We start from the raw sequence: 24468 nt of genomic DNA on the forward strand, positions 1-24468 counted from the left end.
TCTTATCAGGCGTCCCGTCCACAAGGCCTGTGAGACAGAATGGATTAAAAGGTGTATACATTTCAAAACTCTGTGGCAGCAGGACTATTCTGGAAATCAATAGCAATCTCGTTAGCATGGCCTCTAATTGAGTCGAGCTAGGGGGGAGAGAAAGGATGAAGAGGCAGGGATAGAAGAAGTTGGGGTTGGGGTGACGAAGCAGAAGAAAATGAATTGATTGGCATTGGCATTGAGGTTAGCAAGTGTGTTGGAAAAAAAGGACGGTGTTTTTTATTCATTATTTTGTCTTTCATATTTGATCTGTGATGTCTCTACACTAACCCTTATTACAATGTATATACATTAATTATTTGTACCCACTGAATGGTGAGAGTTTGGCCATAGAATGTGAATACACTCAGCAGTAAACTGCACACAAATACCTGTACAAATATACTGATACACTTGATGGCTTGATAATAATATACTCTACTTTTATACTAATCAAGCATGCTGATATGCTTTATTAGAGAAAGTGGGGGTGTAAGAGAGGGAAAGAGACAGAGAGAGGGTGGGAGTGAGGGAGGTAGACACTATTTTGAATTGATCATGCATATATGTCATATATCTGCACATCATGTTCACTGCATTAAAGACCATACTGAGCCATCAAGTCAACAATGATATACTCATTGTGTTCTCAGTGCAAATGAGATTCTGCGTGGGATACTTAAGTCAAAAAGGAAAGGGGAGAGCAGAAAGGAAAGAGGAGAGAGATGGACAGACCTGCTTGCATGGAGCGTGCAGCAGCCTCACCGTGTGGGCGGAGCCTCCCATGGCGGCCAAGGCAGTATTACTGGCAGGGTCAGAGCAGTTGAGTCGGCAGACACTGTCAAAACGGAAGCCATCAGTACAGTGATAGGAGCCATGAAATATGGGTGGTGGGGGTTCACAAGTGACTGGCTCACATGCCCCTTCTAGCCAGCTTCCATCTTCTGTGCACTGACGCTTAAAGGCACGCCTAAAAGGGGAAGGAAAAAGGAAGGATGAAAGATAACCAACATTTTTAGAGTCAACTTAATGGGAACGGTGTGTTGTGGTTGCATCGGATTTCAATCATTACTAGTGTTATCAATGATGGGGAAAAAAAAGAAAAAAGAATTAAAAGCTATGTGATTTGCACTTTTAAATTCTATGGTCATTTCTGTTTACTTAGATATGCAGTAAAGTGATCCTTACGTCATTGGTCCTTAAAAGAGAATTATTTACAATTATAACTACCAAATCAAATTTGTACAGTGAGGTTTTAACAGCCAAATAATCCAACTGGTATGTCTTATGTTCAATACCTTTTTGGTTTATTGGTGACATGGTAGCCTGGTTTGCATTTGTACTTGCACAGAGAGCCCACTTTGAGGCCTGTCTCATTGCAACGCTTGGTCTGCAGCACAGCATTGGGAACAGGGGGAGGGGCTGGGCAGCGAAGCTCACATAGGGCCTCTGGGAAGGACCACAGACCATCCTCCAGACAGGTAAGAGTGTTATTGGTACCTGATTTAGGAAGAGAGTAGAGAAAAGAAGACAGAGAAGGAAAAGGAGAGTAGTCAGTGATCCATGAATGGGTAAAAAGGGAAGACATGCAGATGAAAATGTGTAGATTGAAAAATAGAACAATGCAATATTCACGTTTGTAGAAAATGAGCTTCAGTTACTGAAAGATAGACACTTAAAAGAGACTGATTTTGAATCACAAGAAAGGTTTTGGCAAACTTGCAAGGGAGGAACAGCATTGGAAGAATAGAGAAGCCAGACATATTGCTGAGGCTAAGAGGACATTATATATACTTTGTATATATTTTCCACGCTGTGACAAGTGATGACGGGTACAATAAAACTTATTGACCATCCGCTTTAATGGAACTTTAAAATCAAACAACCATGACACAAGATCTTCCACAGACCACCTAAAAAGGTGTGTCTGCATGTGCATTCATGTGTGTGTGTGTGCGCGCACACTTGTGTTTTGCGTGTGCACGTTCTTGTGCATATGTGTTGGTGTGTGTGTGCGTGCATGCATTTTATGCATACACATTCGTGTGTGTGTCTGTGTGTGCATGCATTTTGTGCATGCGAGTTCGTGCACGTGTGTTTGTTCAATTGTATTTATGTCATTGTTGCATTGTGTGTCTCACCTACAAGCTGGGCAGGTTCCCTACATTGGAAGGTGCTCTTCTTGCCATAGGTGGTGCCCTCAGGGAAGTTGAAGTGTGCAGGATGGACATGGTATTTATCCGGCAGGCCACAGTCCACTGGTTCACATGACACCTGCTTATTCCACTTCCCATCTGCACAGGTTATCGTCACCATAGAGTCCGACTAAGCACATGAAAAAGAGAGAAAGATATAAAAGTTAGCTAGATTAGACGGACAGATAGATAAATTGATAGCATTCATCCTATAAATGAAAACTATAAGTCATTACAGCAATTCAGTACCCACCCAAACAGGCCTCCTGTAACCTGAGAAAGTCTGATTAGGCTTATATTACTGAATATAAGCAAGCAGTGAGCCTCGGGGGCTACTCTCCAGTTCGGCTAACTGCTGATAGCACATGTAAGGTCATATCACTCTGCTTAGACAACCCACATCCAACAACTGCATACTCAGCCCTAACACAAAACAGATAAGACTCTGAAGCAAGTTGGACAGGGATGAATAGATCTGAGTTCATATTATTTGGGTAACACTTTACAATAAGGGTACCTTAATTAACATGAGCTAATGTGGAAATAAGCATTAACTAGCAGTTAATTAACATGTAACTAATCCTATTAACATTGGTTAATGCAGTGATAAGCATTAAGTGGTAAATGGACTGAACTGACCCTAACCCTAATAAGCATTAAGTAACTGTTAACAGAGTTCTCTTTTTAACACATATTAAAGGTTAATTAAGGTACTAACTAATATTAATAAATGATGAACACCAATAGTAAATGGTTACTACACACATTCGTTAACTGTTAATTAACTTAGTTATCGCTTGTTACTGGTTAATTAATGTACCGTTATTGTAAAAGTTAACCATTATTAGTTTCTACAAAATAGGTTAAACATGTGAATTTAACAGACAAGTGTAGGCCTACTACATTAACACAATTTTATTGCACCTTTTATCGTGTCTGGCAAAAAGCCAGTAAGCATACAGATAACTTCTTGACCTACTGCAACTGATTAGTATGGGTTTGGACTGGAAGTGTGCAATTCAGGCTGAAAGAAGAACATGGGCGCAATAAGTATGTGGATGAATACATATTCAAAATACAACCATTTAAAGTTTTGTATGTTTGTAGAAAGGCGTATTCCATTGCTTAAACATTTTGCACATTATCCCTTCTTTTGTAATAGAGTTTTGAATCATTGTGCTTTAAGAGCAGGTCTTGGATAAACGCCTGAGTCAAACAGGTTTCATGCTAGCAACTGACGGTTGTTATTATTAGGAATTAGGATTTAACTTTTAGAGCACATTAAGGATTTAACTTTTAGAGCACATGAAGATTTTAGAGCACATGAAGCCAAATGAGAAAACGTAAATTGTGAAATTATACGTAATTTAAACTAATGAAAGAGACCAACCCATGACAATAATTTTAATATTCATGATGATGACGGTGATGATGATGATGATGATCAGAATCAGAATCAACTTTATTGGCTAAATGTCCGTTTGCACATGAGGAATTTTACTCCGGTACACAGCAGCTTCTAGCACTCGCAGACATCACTCACACACAAAAAAACAAAGCAAAAAAAAAAAAAAAACAAAGCAAAAAAAAGAAGAAATAAATGGAACAACAACAGGACATTGGAGGCAAGCATGTCTGCACAACAGGTTTGTCATTACTATAGAGAGTTTTTTTGTTATGGCTGAGTAATCAACAACCTATGCCCATATATTATACCATATTGCTTTTATACAATACACCTATGCCCATGATGATGAAGATGATTATCATCATCATTATTATTATTAATAATAATATCATTTTATCATCATCATCATTATTATTATCATTATTATTATTATCAGTAATATTACAATTTATAGGTGCACAAGGTCATGCAGACATTAAGGAAATACACGATTACACACATGGCCTATACACAATCCACCCCAACATCCATATATGTTATATCACATAAGAGGCCATGTACGTATGTTGAGTGCCATATGAAATGGCAAAATCCCTTGCAACATGACAACATCAAATAACTAATGAATTAACATCTAATAATCATCCAAACTCTGGCACGAAAAAGACAATATAGTGGTGCTCAAGATTATACTATGGTACAGTACATTGTATTCAAGACCCTCTTTTCTGTTGTGGACTTTTTACAGAGAGTACCCCTTGATTGGAAACAGCAGCCATTCAGGTTACTGCTGATGGAGTTATGAGTTAGCAGTCTGGCTGAGCCTTGCAAAGCCCAAATGTCTTGAATTAAGGTTTTGTGCATGTGTATGTGTGTGTGCGCGAGTGCATGTGCATGTGCGTGTGTGTGTGTGTGTGTGTGTGTGTGTGTGTGTGTGTAATCAGCGGCACAAGCGCATAGCAGTGGGACCTGTCCTCTGAATCCTAAAAGTCAATGTCGAGGGCCTCTCTCTGCAGCCAAGCGCAGCCTTATTGAAGCCTGTCAGCATTCCAGCGATGTCATCTGCCTCCAGGAGACCCACACTGAAAAAGCAGCAGCAAGAAGCTGCTACCCCAGTAACGGCGTTGGTCTTCTGTACTCCTCATCATATGCCAAACACAGGCATGCCACCTACATACACCCCAACATCACTAAAGCAACTTTTTAGGCCATCAACCATCTTCTCTGATTCCATGTACATTTTTGGCTTTCATATTAAAAATGTACACAAGACCCCAAGCACTACCTGGGACATTACATATCTTACCCAAACTACCACACCCAGCCATCAATGTGGGGGACTTTAACAGCCACCGTCCCATTGGGGATACCCTATTCCAGACAGAGACAATGAAAAAATACTTGTCAACTGGGCATCTAAAGACGACTTTAACCTGCTTTATAAGGAACAATGCACTACACTAGATGGTAAACAGATGATGTGCTGGGTCAACTCACTGAATCACACCCTCACCCTTCCTTACAGTCAACAGAGACCATAAGTCATTCACTTCAGTCAACAAATCCAAGTGATCACCAGCACAATGAAGCTGAGATAAAACTTTCAGAAATCCCTTTGGGCAAAGTATTGTGACACCCTTAATCCCAGAGTTGTTAGGTTACCACTCCAAAACATCACAGTGCGTCATCATCTACAAAGCCACCCAATTAAATCTGCTTCAACCCCGGGCCACAGAGTATATCAGCACCCTGCTCTCTAACCACAGGTTAAGAGTCCATCTTGTACAGTCCAAAAGTTTTTGGAAGTAACAAACAAATGGACTTATGCAAGGCTCAGTACTTGCCACAACCTTTTTCAGTTTCAGTTTATACATAAATGACCTACCTACATGTGACTGAATCCCAAAAAATTATTATTTTATAACATCAGCTCATTGGGCAGATGTGCAATTTCATATTTACATGTGTGAATTATTTTTGATTGGCTGGCTGCTGTAATTTTTGCCTAGTAAGCGAGTTACACACTACTCAGACTTTACTTGCTATGACATTCATTACATTTGAACGGTGCAGCACAAATTAGTAACTTACTAATTTGTAAGTAAATTAGTAATTTACAACTTACTAGTTAATACTAAAAACTTTGTGAGGCCTTTACACACAAACTTAGTAACACATTCATGAATGACTGGTGCAACCACGTTCAGATTTGCTTGGAAGAGACTCTAAACAACGATCTTGATAAACTGTAACTGCACTGTAAAACCTGGTCCAGTTCTCCAACATCTTCCACAACTCCAAAGCTACAACAGAACTCAACATCTGCACAAATACACACAATGTTAAATGTAACCCCATCCGTCAATATTTTAGAGTGACTTAAAAATGGACTGTAGGCCACAGCTGCCAAGATTAAAGTCGCTACAAGGAGTTTTTCATTGATTATTTAGCAGTTTCAACTTCTCTATATGGCCAAAAACAATGTTTTTCTCCGGGTCAGATTCCCCAAGATATCTGATGAAGCAATTTACATCACACAGATGGGATATATAGCCACAATTAGAGATACATCACCTCATCACCGTACATCTTGCAATCATCTGGCTTTCCAAAACACCACTAAGTCTCTCCTCTCCTCAAAAGAAATGCACAAGCTACCAGAAGGCAAGTGTAGATCTTTGCAACAAGAGGCAATGTTTACGTAAATTAAGTTGTTCATGCTGCAATGTTTTTCAACAGGTGCTTGCAATGCCAACAAAAATCCAAAACTCCTCATAGCAGCTCTAAATGCCTAGAACAACCTGCTGTGCAAACTAGCTGCCACTAAATGGGGAGCCACTATATTTTTCTTGCACACCTCTGCCCTTATACTTTCATACTCAGCATCCTCCTGTCTCGTTGGTCCAGATAGTCTCATGCTCACCAAGTTTAATGTAATCATGGAGTCATAACCAGAGCCCTACCCTGAACGCCACTGCTTTGCCCCTTCTGGCAAATGTCACGCTTTCATTCCGGGGCTTCCGGGTAGCGTGGCAGTCTATTCCATTGCTTACCAACACAGGAATTGCCAGTTCGAATCCCCGTGTTACCTCCGGCTTGGTCGGGCATCCCTACAGACACAATTGGCCATGTCTGCGGGGGGGAAGCCGGCTGTGGGTATGTGTCCTGGTCGCTGCACTAGCACCTCCTCTGGTCAGTTGGGGTTCCTGTACGGGGGGAGGGGGAACTGGGGGGAACAGCGTGATCCTCCCACGTGCTACATCCCCCTGGCGAAACTTCTCACTGTCAGGTGAAAAAAGCGGCTGGCGACTCCACATGTATCGGAGGAGGCATGTGGTAGTCTGCAGCCCTTCCTGGATCGGCAGAGGGGGTGGAGCAGCAACCGGGACGGCTCAGAAGAGTGGGGTAATTGGACGGGTACGATTGGGGAGAAAAAGGGGGGGGAGGGCGCTCTTTCACACATCAGGTGACGGTGTCTAAGTTACAACCCCTCCATAAAGTCAACTACTGCCCACACCTTGCCATCTGTGCTGACAAGTTCAATGCCCCAGTTACTCCCCCACCGTCAAGATAGCATAGCCAAAGAATACACCCCTCCAGTGACTGTGATATAAACTTCTATTAGAAGAAGGAATGACAGCCAATGGACATTTCATGGTGTGTGTGTGTGTGTGTGTGTGTGTGTGTGTGTGTGTGTGTGTGTGTGTGTGTGAGAGAGAGAGAGAAAGATTGTGTCCCTATATGTATACAGTATCGGAGGCTCTATGAAGACAACCTTGCCGTATAGTATTTCTGATCCATCACGTATTTCTGATCTATTGTAACTAGTGACAAGAAACACCATACAGAGAGCAGAACAATATAAGGACACTCAACAAATGTTATTAATTCTAGTATACACAAATCCTGTAAACATGGGGGAGCGACCATCATATTTCCAAAGCTTTCATTTATTTCCAAATGGCATTATCCTGCCTCTTCCATTTTCTCCAAGGATTCCCAGAAAAATTTTCCAAATGCTAGTTCTATTTTCCATTAAAAATAACTCCTAGTCCTGTAAATTACTTGGCTCGTGGTGCAATATTTGCAGGGATGAGACCAAACTGGGGAACTGCTGTGTATTTTCCAAACCAGAACCATTTTTATCCTTTTCCCTAAAATAGCGCCATGTAACGCAACAAGAATGCTTAAATTGATAGCGTTGCCAAGAGATCTCACAACAGCTCAATCTGTGAGCTCAATCATTTTGACTTTTCCTGCTCAGAACATCAAAGAAAACCTGTCTTTTTTTTCCATGAGTACTATTCTGTCCAGTTTTGCTTGACTTTAATTACCTTCATATCTTTTAAAGTTCATCCAAACTTTAAGGCCACGCAAGCTGGACCCAGTTAGTCTTACGTATCTGTTGCTTTATACCCTGCTCCCTCTTCCCATATATTTCCATCTTTCATCTTGATCTTATTATGTGATACAGCAACTCAGTATCAGGTTGCCTCAAAATAAATCGGCTCTTTTCACATTTGGACAGAACATGGACAAAGTAACATATGCATCACACATGACTGCCTGTTGGAAAAATAAAAAATAAAAAGTGGGTGTAGAGTTGAATTAGTCAATCAAGATGAGAGCCTGTGAATAAAGTTTGTACGGTGAAAATGTGGAAGGGTGTGGGCAACAATAATGTGTCGCCTGTGTTAATGTGTATGTAATGTGCAAGTAAAATTAATGTATATGTGTGTGCATGCACGTGTGTGTGCACATGTGCATGTGTGTGCATGCACATGTGTGTATACGCACAGATTTATGTCTGTAATTATGGTAAAGTGTGTGCGCACAAGTCCTTCACATATACACTATTCACACGTGCACACAACTCTGCAACTGTCTGCCAGTGAGTTGGTTTTACTCTAATTAAGTGTGCATGGCATGTAAGTGTGTAAGAGCTTACAAGGTTGTGTGTATGTATGTGTTGTACACGAGTAAGTGTGCAAGATTGTGTGGAGTGTCCTTCTTTTAAAAACTTTACAGCTGCCTATTTCTCCTCCAGTAGGGATTTTAACAACCCCTGGCTACTGGGCCTAATTCAAGCCAGACAGACTAACAGTGAAATGGGCAGACAGACTGATAGCGCTTTTCTCCTGCCTTGGGGCCTTCCTCACCTTGGATGACACAATACAGTATGTCAACATGCGAAACTTCCTGATATAATGCTTAACAGTTCCATATAATGTTCGGAAACAAAATCTTATGAGGTGAAGCTAAAGAAAAAGACAGCTAAGTGCTCTGGTTGTTAAAAATAATTCTTCAGGGCGTTTGGGTAGCATAGCAGTCTACTCCATTGCCTACCAACATGGGGCTCGCCAGTTCGAACCCCCGTGTTACCTCCGGCTTCGTCAGGTGTCCCTACAGAAACAATTGGCCATGTCTGCGGATGGGAAGCCGGATGTGGGTATGTGTCTCGGTCAGTGCACTAGCGCCTCCCCTGGTTGGTCGGGGTGCCTGTTCGGGGGGGAGGGGGAACTGGGGGGAATAGCGTGAGCCTCCCATGCACTACGTCCCCCTGGTGAAACTCCTCACTGTCAGGTGAAATGAAGGGGCTGGCGACTCCACATGTATCGGAGGAGGCATGTGGTAGTCTGCAGCCCACCCCAGATTGACAGAGGGGGTGGAGCAGTGACCAGGATGGCTCAGAGAGCGGGGTGATTGGCCAGGTACAATTGGGGAGAAAAAAAGGGGGGGGATAAATAAATAATTCTTCAATTCAGATTTCCTCAATAATCAGGTTCTCGAGATACAACTTGACTTTTTTTAAACAATAAAAACTGGATTAATATTATTCCACGGTATTTCATACTTTAGAGCTCCCCATGATCTGTGACTGAAATGACAAAACTGTAGTAGTACTATGAAAGGTAAAGATTAGGTAAGATAACAATGCAAAACATGTGAGACACATTGGAGATTCATAATGGGCTATAGCTTTTGATCATCTTCTAAATGATCGCATGGAAAGCGTTCACAGAGTTGTCCGACAGCTGTTGGTGGCATGATTCCTGGTCTGCGAAAATTTTGTCTAGAACAAAAAAAAAAAAAATTAGGAAACTTTTGTCTAGTATTAGGAGTTTGCCTTCATGGAAATTAAACCTATACCTCACCTCCTCCGGGCTCTCCATTCTAAGGAAACATCTGAACAGTGTTAGCAAGTATTTAGGGTATGTAACACTGGGAATTTACCAGTTGCGTAACCTAGGTCCATTCTTTGTCCATAAGGCAAGAGCCATTTTTTTCATGAAATAGATATTATCCTGCTGTTTCAGCAGGCACACTGAAAGTTGTATGTCCAATTCAAAGCCTCTTATTTATGTAGATGAACTCAGCAAATATGTATGTGCTTCTTCACATATAGATATTAAAATATATTCACATGCACAACACTTACACGCACGCACAGTGCACAGATTATTGACTGAGAGACCTTGACAAATGGTATGCATTTATATGCAAATGCTCACCTATAAGTGTGCACAGTCTATGGGGGGACGTGTAGGAAATAATTCAAATCTAATTATGGTCTACATGGCCCCCCATACCACACATACACATGCACACACACACACACAGAGAAGTAAAGAATAGAGAAAGAAAGCAGTTTTAATTTGAAAATAGCATCATTTGGGATGGTAATGGTGAACCACTTTGACATTGCTAGAGGAAGAATTTAATTGGCTAATGAAAATAAATAGGATTATGCTTGCACTGCAGTTTTCAGCCTTACTTCTGTGTGTGTTATAGCTATCTGTCCAGATAGATAGACAGATCAAGACAGACAGATAGAGAGTGAGAGACAGACAGAAAGACAGCGACAGGTAGAGAGAGAGCATCAGAAAGAGGACGAGAGAGTCAGAGAGAAGCAAGAGAGAGAGAGAGAGAGAGAGAGAGAGAGAGAGGGTGAGGGAGGGAGTCAGAGAGAGGTGAGAGTCAGAGAGAGAGGGAGAGACAGAGAGAGAAACAGAGAGAGAGAGAGAGAGAGAGAGAGAGAGAGAGAGAGAGAGAGAGAGAGAGAGAGAGAGAGAGAGAGAGAGAGAGAGAGAGAGAGAGAGAGAGAGAGAGAGAGGGAGGGAGGTAGAGAGGGAGAGAGAGAGAGAGAGAGAGAGAGAGAGAGAGAGAGAGAGAGAGAGAGAGAGAGAGAGAGAGAGAGAGGAGAGAGAGAGGGAGAGAGAGAGAGAGAGAGAGAGAGAGAGAGAGAGAGAGAGTGAGTTAAAGAAACAGTACATTAATGAAAGGTCATTGGCATCTTCCCAGCTACAGGCAATAGGTCAGTCCATAAACCAGTCACTTAACTAATAAGCATACACACACTGTCCACCTAACAGTATTATTCTAGTCCATAAAATATAAATGAATAAGATGCAGTAAAATGGCTTGTTGATATGTTTTGTCATGAAATCAACCTGAACATCTTGCTTCCCAAATGGCACCAAGCTAATTACTTGTTTACATACAAAAAAAAACACATTTCAACTCAAATGAACCACACTTCTCTGCACATGCACATATGACCATGGGACGGTTAAACAGATAAACATTTATGTCTGTACACTCTCTCGCTCTCTCTCTCTCTCTCTGTCCAACACAAAAGTTTAGAACATGGATGCAAATGAAACCACAGATGAGGACATAAACTGAAGTGAGGCATATATACGTATATAATTTGATAAATTAACCATGGTAAGTAGATATCATAAATAAATGTCTGTGGCTTAAGGACGTAGCTTTGGTATACTGTCTCGATTTAATTTTTTATTCCTAGATAGACACTTAAACGTGTGGACATTTTACATTATTCAGTGGACATACACACCAATCAGCCAAAACATTAAAACCACCTGCCTAATATTGTGTAGGTCCCTCTTGTGCCGCGAAACAGCTCTGACCCCTCAAAGCATGGACTCCATAAGACCTCTGAAAGGTGTCCTCTGGTATCTAGCACCAAGACGTTAGCATCAGATCATTTATGTCCTGTAAGTTGCGAGGTGGGGCCTCCTTTGATCGCACTTGTTTTTCCAACACATCCCACAGATACTCGATCAGAGTGAGATCTCGGGAATTTGGAGGCCATGACAACACCTTGAACACTTTATCATGTTCCTCAAACCATTCCTGAACAAGTTTTGCAGTGTGGCAGGGTGCATGATCCTACTGAAAGAGGCCACTGCCATCAGGGAACACCGTTGCCATGAAGGGGTGTACCTAGTCTGCAACAATGTTTAGGTAAGTGGTATGTGTCAAAGTAACACCCAGATGAATGCCAGGACCCAAGATGTCCCAGTAGAACATTGTCCAGAGTATCACACTGCCTCTGCCAGCTTGCCTTCTTCCCATAGTGCATCCTGGTATCATCTCTTCCTCAGATAAATGATGCACTTGCACCCGGCTGTCAACATGATGTAAAAGAAAATGTGATTAGTCAGACCAGGCCATCTTCTGGCAAGGGCAGCATTGTGGTGCAGTGGTTAGCGCTGTCGCCTCACAGCAAGAAGGTCCTGTGTTCAAACCCTGGGCTTGTCCATCCTTGGGGGTCATCTCAGGTCGTCCTCTGTGTGGAGTTTGCATGTTCTCCCCGTGTCTGCGGTGGATTTTCTCCGGGTGCTCTGGTTTCCCCCACCATCAAAAAAGACATGCATGTTAGGTTTAATACTCCTGTCTGTGCCCTTGACTGAGGCATAACAAGACGAACTGGAGTTGTAGTATGGTGCCTGCCCACTGCTCCTAGCTACACAGCTAGGATGGGTTAAACGCAGAGAAGAATTTCCCTACGGGAATCAATACAGTATATCAAATATAAAAATATCAAATCTTCCATTGCTCCATGGCCCAGTTCTGTTTCTCACGTGCCCCTTGTTTGTGCTTTCAGCAGTGGACAGGGCTCATCTGACTGGTCTGTGGCTACACAGCCCCATACGCAGCAAGCTGCGGTGCACCATGTTCTGACACCTGTCTATCATAGCCAGCATGAACTTTTTCAGCAATCTGAGCTACAGTAGCTCTTCTGTGGGATCACAGCAAATGGGCTAACCTTCGCTCCCCATGCACATCAGTGAGCCTTGGGGCCCATGACCCTGTCAGCGGGTCACCAGTTGTCCTTCCTTGGACCACTTTTGGTAGGTACTGACCACTTCATACCAGGAACACCCCACAAGACCTGCCATTTTGGAGATGCTCTTACCCAGTCATCTAGCCATCATAATTTTTCCCTTGTCAAAGTCGCTCAGATCTTTATGCTTGCCCATTTTTTCTGCTTCCAACAGATCAACTTCAAGAACTGACTGTTCACTTGCTGCCCAATACATCCCACCCCTTGACAGATGCCATTTTAACAAGATAATCAGTGTTATTCACTTACTTGTCAGACGTTTTAATGCTTTGGCTGATGGGTGTATTTTTTTGTACTATGTGTCTCTATTTAAAGGCAGTAGTCACTAGTCACTGATTTAGATTACCCAATAAGCTTACTTCAAATAGTGTAATAAAGAATTAGCTGTTTCAAAATCTCACATACATGAGTTCATTTGGCCAGAGGAATCAACGTGCAGTTTATCAGAACACAATTTTCAGTTCCTCTTGAGGAGTTAGCAGATTAGTAGTCCCGAGGAAAGATCAATATTATAACAGAGCTTAACACGCTGGCTGTTGTGCTGAATTGTAACCTGTTGTAAGAACAGTCTTTTAACCAGCAGGCCACTCCAGTGCCTCCTTAGGCAGGGTGACCTTAGAGGGATGGAAAATTGAGATGTAATAACATTAAGAAAAAAAAAGTAAAGGGGTAATGGAACGAAGTAAGCAATAAGGTAAAATCGGAATGGGACAAATCTGAGGAAAGGGGACCATGTACCATGGAAGGATTCTTAACGTAAAATAAAAGGGTGACTTACTCACCACTTTTCTCCCTTTCTGCTAATATTGGCTACACTAGCTGTTTTTCATAGAACTCATTACTGTAACGTGTTAGGTAATGCATAAATATCTCTTGGACACACACACACACAGACACTTGCACACCACAGTCTTGTATAGTCTTGCTCAACACATAAAAACAAAATACTTTCACCCATCTCTCTCAGGGAGCATTAATTGATTGTCTTGCAGGCTGCTTTACGGAGCCATGGAGAGGGATAAAGTGTTTATACTGCCTTTACAACAGCTTGGCCCAAATCCAGTAGGTTTACTATGTGGGTGCCAACTACCTGTTTGTTTTTTACTCCTTGTGTGTGCCTGTTCATGTGCGTGCGTGTGTGTGTGTGTGTGTGTGTGTGTGTGTGTGAGAGAGAGAGAGAGAGAGTATGTGAATGTGCATGCACAAACATGTGCCAGTATAAAGGAGTGGAAGCAAATCTCTGTTCTTTAACGATGACTTCAATGTGTGCAAGACGAGGAGGGATGAAGTGAGGGAGGGAGAGGGAGCAGACACAAGGCAATGATGTCATCGTCCCAGAGGAGTGGAGATACAGAGCGACTGTTTCAGGTGATGGTGCAGTATGCTTAGCAAGAGACTAAACACAGATGTTGTGTGTGCTTGTGAGTGATGTGTGTGTGTGTGTATGTATGCGTGTGTGTGTGTGTGTGTGTGTGTGTGTGTGTGTGTGTGTGTGTATGGTGCAGTGCATTCAGAGAGAAACTAAACACAGACATGTGTGAGCTTGTGCGTGTGTCTTTGTGAGGGGATAGACAGCTCTGCACAAATTTCAAACATGTTTAAAAGCACAGTTATTATCCATATTTCTGTAAAATGTGTGTATAGTTTTAAAAGTCAGGGTATGAGTCTCAGGATATGCATTCATTTGTGTGTTTTTGTGTGGCCAGTCAGCCAGCTATGAAGGAGGAGTGGTCAGTCTCCACTCCTCAGTGCAGCAGTCTTCTACCTGGATTTTCATGATGTCATTCTCCCTGTAGACATGCTGTGCCAAGCCTAGCTTTTGCAGTTGACACAATAAATGGAGAAATGGAGAGAGGAACAGAGAGGAACGATGCACGTTGGCTGATCTCGAGTTTGGGCCCTTGTGTACCTTGCTTTTAAACACGTGTGCTTATGTGTGCATTGCACCCATGCACACATATGCTTTTTTTAAATGTTTATCAACATTCTTGCCTTGTCCATTTACACATTTGCACTCACTTTTCTTATGCATGCATATATGTATGGTCCTACCTGGCTCTTGATTATATCATCATCCTGGTGGACTTGCAGGACATAACCAGAGTTGCAAACAATGGTGCAGCGGTCACCATTATAGAAGTGGCGGCCAGGGCTACTGCACTTGAGTTCTGCATTGCGGATTAAAGGTTCCTGGCAGTCAATGGCTTCACACGAGTAATGTACACAACTAGGGTGGAAGGTGGAGAGACAGTGAAGGGTTAGAGAGACAGAGACAGAGACAGAGACAGAGAGGAGAGCAGAAAACGACAGGAGAGAGTAAAAATGGAAAAAATTAGAAACCACTTTTTAGATTCCACCCAAAAACTTACATGTAACATTTAAAATGACATTGCAGGGCCACAAGCATGCAATGTCACACATGCGCTTGCTTACAAACACCAGTCAACCACATTCATCCATCAATGACTGTTTAACATATCGAATCAATAGACCACATGAAACAAAGATTGTCATAATTGTTAGAGGAAAAGAGTGTCTATGTGTGCCCGCATGTGGTGGAGTGTAGTTTGCAACTTAAGAGAGACAGGATGTATTGTGGGAAGGCTACAATGGCAGAGTGGGGAACCAAAACCTGGTTCAGAAGCATTTCATGATCTTGGAATGCCCCAGAAGCCCAAGGCACCTTTTATAGTCTTCAGTATAGGGTTCCCTTATGAAGCTGACAAAAAAAACAAAAAAAAAAACAAAAAAAAGTTTGGGATGAAAGCATAATCTAGGGGTTGGGGGGGATGAACTGCGTCACCCCCCCCCCTGAAAAAAAAAGTGAAAAATGCAAATTATATTGTCTTTTCACATAATAAACAGGAGAGTGGTTCCTTCATCATTATTTACAAGCAAATATGTCATTTTGTGTGTGTTTTTTTCTATCTCAACTTTTCTCCCACTATATCCCACCTTCAAAAAAGTTGGTCCTAACATATAATATTTATAGATGTAGACACAAGAGTCCACGATACATTAATGTTAAGCTTTATTATCTCCACCAGAGGGAGAGTATTATGCAGTTGTGTGTTGTGTGTGTGTGTGTGTGTGTGTGCGTCTTTCCAAGGCTAATCTCGCAAACTACTGGACCTATCAGCCTAAAGTTTTTGTGGTTGCGGTGATTAAAAACCTTCAAAAAATGTTTATTCTCACTATCGCCACTCGCTCTCTTCATTCGCGCTCTAGCTCGCTCGACCAATGCTGCTTTCTGTCGCTGACCGCTCTGAGTCAACCATGTGCATGCGTGACTCACATTTACTGTTGAGTCAGATTGGGCAGTGACGGTGTCAAAACCAAAACATTGTGTATTCAGGTATGAGTCCTGGAAGTAAACGAGAAGTCAATCATATTTTGCAAGCCAGCAAATCATTCACTGAACGAACACTGGATGAACCAAAAATAATTCACCTTATTCACCTCGCCGCCACGCGGAAGTGCCATAATCTCCAATGTTCGCAGTAACTACAATAAAACATTTCCCATGGCTGAGCTGTTCTCTCATCATTGTTTTATGAATGAAAGTCAGTCAGCAGAGCAGCCATTCACCTTCATTCATTTTATATCATGACAATTAAACACATTTGAGATCTTTTAGTAAGGGTTTTGAAATTGTGATCTCTGTCATTTCTTGTCACACTTGGCTTCTTTCGTGCGAGGGTCCACCAAGGAGGCTGCACATCCCCAGACTGACAGGCAAAACGGTTTTACTAGCTAGATTTTTTTAGCTTGAGCACTGCATATTAAAAACTTTTTCTTCCATATTTCCCATTCAATTGACTTGGGGGCCGCGCAAATGTCCTACAATGGCAGGAAAAATGCTTTTTCCGTCTGTGTGTGCGTGTCTGTCCCTTCGCCCAGTAGGCGATAAAAGAGTTTGTTGTTAAGTTCGAGCACCAGAGAAGGGGAGATACGTATGCCTGGCAGAGACTCTACTGAGTGCAACCCTCTAGTTGTTAAAGCTTTTCATTTGCCATTGAAGTCCCCGTGTCTACACTTTTCTTGTGAGTGAGATTGTAAGAGGAGCAGGTGAGGAGGAAAGCTAGAAGTTAGGAGGAGTAGCAGCCTCTACAGTCTAGGCTCTTTGAGGACATGTTGGAAAAGCCAAGAAGCCTTCTTTGTGGACAGTTTGGCTTGGAACAAGTTCTCTTTGTGGTTTTCTGCAAGCCACTCTGGGATTTCTGACATAAATTACAATTAACTACCTGGAAAACTATTCTCCTCCCCTGCGGACGGTAACAAAGGAAACAGAAGAGTAGAATAGAGCGCTATAGAGCAGAGCAACATATAGCACAATACAAAATGATGAAACAAAATACAGTACAGCAAAACAGAACAGAATAACAGAGAGCTGGGTTGCATGGGGTGCAAAAAAATAGAGCAGAGCAGAAAAAAGGAGTGTAACAGAAAACAGTGGAGTCCAACACAAAAGACAAACATATCACACGATACTTTTAAAACTAAATATTAGCTCCTAACAATTTGTCCCTTTAAAAAGTAGTTAACATGTGAAGAAGGGAAAAAACAAAAAAACAAATGGCAAAAAAAAAAAAAAAAAAAAATACATGTGCATTCACATGCAGACAAGTGTGGAACATTAAACCGAGCCATGTTAATAGCTCCTGTTGTTAACAACTTAGGGAAAAGGTAGGTGGTGTTTTGTAGAGGCAGTATCACGGGAAATAGGCTGCTTAGCCCTGGAGAATGAGAGAGGGAGCGAGGGAGCAAGAGGCGCAAGAAAGGGAGACTTAAGGAGGAGGGGATGACGAAAAAGGAAGGAGGAGGGGATGATGAATAAGATTGAATAGAAATGTCGTACAAGTGTGAAGTAAAAGTATGAAACGTGGGTCAGGAGCTATGATGAGGGGAAGGAGTAGAGCAGATGGTGAGAGATGCTTAGCAGAGTAAAAAGATAGCGGGACGGAGAACAAGGGAAACACCTCAGATGGAGGAGGGGAGGAGAGGAGCAATGGGGAAATGAAGATCAGAAAGCAGAGAATTCAAATAGGTGGAGAACAACAAGATGAAACAAACAGAAAAAAGAACAAGTGATAGTATTGAGGATAGAAATATAGCTTCTTGAAAGACCAGAATCCATACAAAATGAACCAGACTAAACCCTTTACAGTAAAAAGGGTGGGTCTGAAGTTTTCAACTAATATAAAAAGAATAGAGAATAGTACAGCTCTAAACATTAAGTTAAATAGATATACTTATTGTAAAGAGTAAAACATATTTCAATAAGTAAACATTGGATTGAAAATGTAGGTTGATACATAGCGATGTTGAATAAAGCTCCTGTTTTGGCATCAAACTAAAACAAACATGGGTGTCTTCAATTCAGGCTCTGGGGAGAACAAAATGAGATAAAGAGACAAAAGAGCGAAAGGGGAAGTAAAAGAGTGGAGACAAAGCAAAGCAACCAGTAGTTTGTGTGTGTGTGTGTGTGTGTGTGTGTGTGTGTGTGTGTGTGTGTGTGCGTGCGTGCGTGCGTGCGTGCGTGCGTGCGTGCGCGCATGAGTTATCAAACAATTTCCTGGCTGGTGCAGATACACAGCAGTTCTTATCTAATTAGGTGCTCTTGTATGCCTCACTGGCAAACAACAAAAGGCACAAACAGCCCATATCTCTCTGTACAGACCCCCTGACCATTCAGTCTTTGTTGCTGCAGTATGGTCTGTATGAGCATGATCTATATGAGCAAAGCATGTCTTCACGTGCGTGCACCTATGTTTTTGTGCAAGCACTTTTGCCTGAGGGTGTCAGAGCATTATTAGGTGTTTGACAAATGAGAAGATTTGTTTTTATTTGTGTATATACACACCAATCAGCCAAAACATTAAAATCACCTGCCTAATATTGTGTAGGTCCCCCTCATGCTGCCAAAACAGCTCTGACCTGTCGAAGCATGGACTCCACAAGACCTCTGAAAGGTGTCCTCTGGTATCTGGCACCAAGGCGTTAGCAGCAGATCATTTAAGTCCTGTAAGTTGCGAGGTGGGGCCTCCATGGATCGGACTTCTTTTTCCAGTTTATCCCACGGATGCTCGATTGGATTGAGATCTGGGGAATTTGGAGGCCATGGCAACACCTTGAACTCTTTGTCATGTTCCTCAAACCATTCCTGAGCAATTTTTTGCAGTGTGGCAGGGTGCATTAACCTGCTGAAAGAGGCCACTGCCATCAGGGAATACCGTTTCCATGAAGGGGTGTACCTGGTCTGCAAAAATGTTTAGGTAGGTAGCACATGTCCAAGTAACATCTACATGAACAGCCGGACCCAGGGTTGTCCTGCAGATCGCCCAGAGCATCACATTGCCTCTGCCGGCTTGTGGTCTTCCCACAGTGCATCCTGGTACCATATTTTCCCCAGGTAAATGATGCACATGCACCCTGCCGTCCACATCATATAAAATAAAACATGATTTATCAAACCAGGCCATCTTCTTCCATTGCTCCATGGTCCAGTTCTGATGTTCATGTGCCCATTGTAGGCACTTTTGGCAGTGGACAGGGGTCATCATGGGCACTCTGACCAGTCTGCAGTGACGCACCTCCACATGCAGCAAGCTGTAATTCACTGTGTGTTTCTGACACCTGTCTATCATAGCCAGCATTAACTGTTTCACCTATTTGAGCTACAGAAGCTCTTCTGTGGGATCGGACCAGACGGAGGGGACCTACACAATTTTATGCAGGTGATTTTTAATGTTTTGGATGATTGATGTGTGTGTGCTTATGCTTATCAGTGCATGTGAGCAACAATTTGTGCAGTTGTGTGTTAAATGACATAGTGTGCAAATTGTGTACATGTTAAGTCTTTATCCAACTAACTCCATATCTGCCTTTCCCAACCTTTTCATGCACTTTTTAAACCTTACCTCTGGCCTGTGGGATTGTAAATCTCATTGCTTTGGCAACCACTTATAGTAATAGGGTCAAAGGACTGGAAGGAGCGGAGGCCTACGCCAGAGATTGCAACCAGGTGAGAGGCGAACATAACCAGGATAGCCTTAGTGTGGTAGAAGGCTACTGACAGATCATGGCTCACTGGGATCACCAAAGGGTTGGTCCGGCAGCTTAGACGCCAGTCACCTGTTGTACAGAAAAGGTATAAGGATGAGAAATGTAGATGAGAACAGTGATATGTTGTAGAGATAAGGGGAGAATTGAGTTAGGGAAAGAGACAGAAAAGGAAAGGGAAGGGCAATGAAGAAGGGGAGGAGGTAGAAAAGAGATGTAGCAGAGTGGTAGATGTTCATCATAGAGTAAACTTTAATATTAGGGGTAGACAGGAGGAGCAGAGGAAGATGAAGAATTTGGTCACCACTGAATGGGTGACAGGGAAGGTTTAATAATAAGGGCATTAACGGAAGGGGACTAAGAGTTAAAAAACTAAAATGGTTAGAGCTATAGCTAACAAGTCTGCTCTGCTCTGTTCAGCTCTGTTTACTTCATTCAAACTTCATATTTTAGCTTAGCTCAATGCAGTTTAGCAGCAGGATACACAGAAATGAATGAAGTAGGTGAATTGGGGGTACACAAGTTAGTCCTCACCTAAGCTATGGATGCCCTCCTTTGTGTCCACAAGCTGAACGGTGATGTTACATTGTGTCTGGTCAATATAGCCCGTTCCATCAGCAGCAAGGTGGATTATCACAGCTGCTGCCACCATAGGGTGAGAAAAGTGAGCCTGAATGAAGAGATAGTGATTGAAAAATAGAGGAGGGGGTGGAAAAAGAGAATATAGAGACACACAGCGAAAAAAAGTGGTGAGGAGGGAGGCTTAACTGTATTTTAGCAATTGCTCCCTCACTACAAAGTCTAACTTAGTGCCCTGTGGAAAACCAATGTTTTGCTGTACAGATGCAAGAAATTCAAGTCAACTGCCAGTAATTCATTATCTGTGTATATTTGAAAACCTTGAATATCTTTTTTTTAACTATTTGGGCTTTTTTTTTCTTATTCAAATGTATTACAAGTGAAACTTACGAAAATACTCTGAATGGCTTGAAAATGTGTTAATTATAACTTAAAGATTTCTGCAATGGCCAACACTTTACACCAGAATGATAATCTTTCATCGTTGTTGTCGGTGTTAAGCATTCTGTCGGGTTGATAAAGTTTCTAGTGTGCATACTAAACAATATTTTCTGTGAAACAATACCTGAAATCAAATGGTATTTTACTCACAGGGGGAAACTGCTGGTGGAACTGACCTTTATTTTTACTCTGAACAAGCACTCACTCATTAAGCTGAGAAATATTTCTCAAACCATGAGCGGCAGAGAGTAACCCTTCAAATCAGACATTGTTTTATTTATTATTATTATTATTTATTTTATTTTTTTGCACCAGATTATTTTCTGTGTATCGTCCTAGGACGAATACAATTGCAAAATTGCAAACTGCACAGGATGGATAGGGACATTTTAGAAATACAGTAATAATGCTCACACACAAGGCAATGCAAAACCTGCACTTAGCAGATTCTTTATTACTTTCTAAAGCGGTCTTTATGCTAGCACATCGATGGACAGGAGAGAGAGGAAGGCTATCCCTTCAAGTCTATGGCATTTATTATCATTAACAGTAAAATGTTTCTATTGTCTTTATTATATGACATCTGTGCATATAGTATATCAGATTGACTGTTTGCTTGTGAGAGTATGGAGAGTGAGTATTTTCTTTGTCTGCGTCCATTATCTTTTTCAAGTTCAAGTTTTTTTATTTGTCAAATGCACAACAATGCAACATGGCAGGCATTGCTGACAATGAAATGCTTAGGCATCAGTTCAGCCTCAGAAAAACTAAAGAATATGACGTAACAGATTAAGTTAAAACTAAAAAAAAATCTAAATATTAATAAAAATAAATATATATACAGTATTTCTAGTCCAACATGAGAAATTAAAAACTTAAACTAAAAATAACTGAAAATAAACTAAAAATTCAGTGTTGACAGGCCGGAGAAAAATAAACTTAAATTTAAACTAAACTGAAATCACACAGTAAGAGTCTTATAATAGACCGTGTACTAAAGCATGCATAATTTTTTTTTTACATCAAGTAGCACAAGGTACAAAGAGATAATCTTCGTGTCAAATCCTGGCATCCAGATGTTTATCTTTAGTTGTCAAGTCAAGTAATAGTCAAGCAGTCATGTAGTCAAGTAGTCCCACTCACGTTAAATCAGTGATAAAACAAAATTATCCCAACTCAATAAGGATGTTACATTTAACTTTTGTCTTTTTAGCCTGTTGCCTTACCTTGAGCCAATAGTGGGGATAACCCCACGATGATTCATGGGCCTCACGGCAAGGAAACCATGCGTACTGTGATACCCCATCCGATAGATCAAACACCTTGGACTGACAGGTCTAGAAAAAAAGAGAGGAGGAATATGAAATTAATAAATTTTGCAGAAATCTTTTTTGAACCAGTCTGCAGTCCCCACTTGCTTCACACAGAAAACCATTGTCCCCATACCAAAGAACCCTTCCATCACCTGCCTGAATGACTACCGCCCTGTAGCACTGACTTCCATCATCACAAAATGCTTTGAGCAGCTAGTGGAAAACAACATCTGCTGCACCCTTCCTGACACCTTGGACCCCCTTCAATTCATATACTGCCCCAACAGATCTATGGACGACACCATAGCCCTGAAAGTGCCCACCGCCCTATTCCATCTGGATAAGGGAAACACATGTGAGGATGCTGTTTACAGACTACAGCTCAGCATTCAAAACAATTGTGCCCACTAAGCTCGTTCCCAAGCTCAGGATCCTGGGTCTTAACACCTCCCTTTGCAAGTGGACCCTGGACTTCCTGACACACAGACCCCAGGTGGGGAAATTGGGCAACCTCACCTCCTCTGCACTGACCCTTAGCACTGGAGCCCCTCAGGGCTGCGTACTCAGCCCCCTCGTGTACACCCTGTTCATGTATGAACCACACACAGCTCCAACATCATCCTTAAGTTTGCATGACACCATCAGTCTCTGGAGACTGTCTACTGAGAGGAGGTCAGCATCTTGGCAACATGGTGCCAACACAATAACCGCTCTCTCAAAGTTGGCAAGACTAAGGAGATGATCGTGGACTTCAGGAAGCGGTGGGGGGTTGGGGTGTCCAGACCCCCCTTCACATCGATGGAGCTGAAAGGGAAGAGTCTCCTGCTTCATGTTCCTCGGTGTGTTTATCAGCAATAACCTCACCTGGTCAAGGCAATCAGACTAGGCAGTAAAAACTGGCCAAAAGTACTTATACTTCCTAAGGAGCCTCAAAAAGTTTGGCATGCCGGCCAAAACTCCCACAATCTTCTATAGGTGCACCATTGACAGCATCCTCTCTAGCTGCATTACTGTCTGGTATGGCAGCTGCTCCACTGCTGAGCTCAAGGCCCTCCAGATGGTGGCGAAGACAGCGGAGCGCATCATTGGCTACCACCTCCCCTATGGGCAAGGCATCTACCACACACGATGCATTACAAGACTACAGCCACCCAGGCTATGGACTATTCACGTTGCTGCCATCTGGTAGACGTTACCGGAGCATACCGGAGTGGTTAAGGACTACCAGACTCACAAACAGCTTTTTCCCCAGGCCATCAGGCTTCTCAACCAGTAACATTAATCTCAGTGATCACATCGATCACCTCAATGTATACTCTGGTCACTTCCTATGTACATTCAATGAATGTATATCACCACAATTTAATGTCATCAACATTCTTACACTTTATATTTATTTAATTTAGTACGCATATTCATATTGTCCATATTCCTCATCTTTACAGTCTCTGGAACTGCCACTAATGTGTTACTGTTGTGTATATTTTGCAATTCCTGTCGTATTTTTTTTGTTGGTATTTAAGCCCTTAATTGTGACTATCTTAATAGGTAGTTGTTGCTTTCCATGTCTTAAGAATTTCATTGTTCAGAATGACCCTGTGTTGTACTGTGCACTTGATAAATAAAATACTTTGACTTTGAATTTTAGTTAATTTTAGAGAATATTTCTTTTGTGTGTATTTGATAAAAATGAAAAAAAATCAAGTCAATGAGGACTGCAAGATAGCGAAGAAAAAAATAACATGTTATTTTGGCTGACAATGCATTAATTCCTATCTGCTTCATAACTGTGTGTGGAAATTGCAATGCAAAAGTCATCACCAATTAATTTAGGGGCACTAATCTATTTTCTACTTCTTCCAAACTATTTCGCATCCCTACAGTATTTTCTATACTAATCTTCCTCTCTTTGATGGGGATTCTCTACAATGACAGGGTATGATTTTTTTTTAACTGAATTTGATTTTTACTAAATTTGATTTGATAAAACTGATCTGAAAATTAAGGAAGGGTGATAGATGTGATAAGATACCACAGGTCAGTAAGCCAGAACCAAAGTAAGTTACAAGTATGTAGTACATACTTAAGTCTTTTGAGGCACTGCTACCTGCTATTACTACTCTATTGACTTTGGGGACAACAACATAAGGGATCAAGAAACTTGACTATTCAGCCATTTTGTTTTGATAGAAATTGGTACAGTAATGAGTCAAAAGACAATGACAATAAAAGGGGAGGGGAGTGATGATGAGAAGATCCATGAGAGCCAAGAAGTTGACAACGATT

At 41.7% G+C, this 24468-nt stretch overlaps 1 protein-coding gene across 1 annotated transcript in view; it reads right to left on the minus strand.

Moving 5' to 3' along the window:
* pappaa (pregnancy-associated plasma protein A, pappalysin 1a) overlaps positions 1-24468 on the minus strand; it is a 148918-nt gene that overhangs the window by 43350 nt on the left and 81100 nt on the right. Inside the window, exons 11-17 of the mRNA XM_056290944.1 lie at positions 22096-22206; positions 20384-20519; positions 19708-19921; positions 14840-15014; positions 2172-2355; positions 1329-1530; positions 766-1000 (exon numbers count right to left, since the gene is read on the minus strand). Of these exons, the coding sequence (XP_056146919.1) occupies positions 766-1000; positions 1329-1530; positions 2172-2355; positions 14840-15014; positions 19708-19921; positions 20384-20519; positions 22096-22206 (1257 nt within the window). The remainder of the gene's footprint in view (positions 1-765; positions 1001-1328; positions 1531-2171; positions 2356-14839; positions 15015-19707; positions 19922-20383; positions 20520-22095; positions 22207-24468) is intronic.

The sequence above is a fragment of the Lampris incognitus genome, chromosome 12 (assembly GCF_029633865.1).
Source record: "Lampris incognitus isolate fLamInc1 chromosome 12, fLamInc1.hap2, whole genome shotgun sequence".
NCBI lineage: Eukaryota > Metazoa > Chordata > Actinopteri > Lampriformes > Lampridae > Lampris > Lampris incognitus.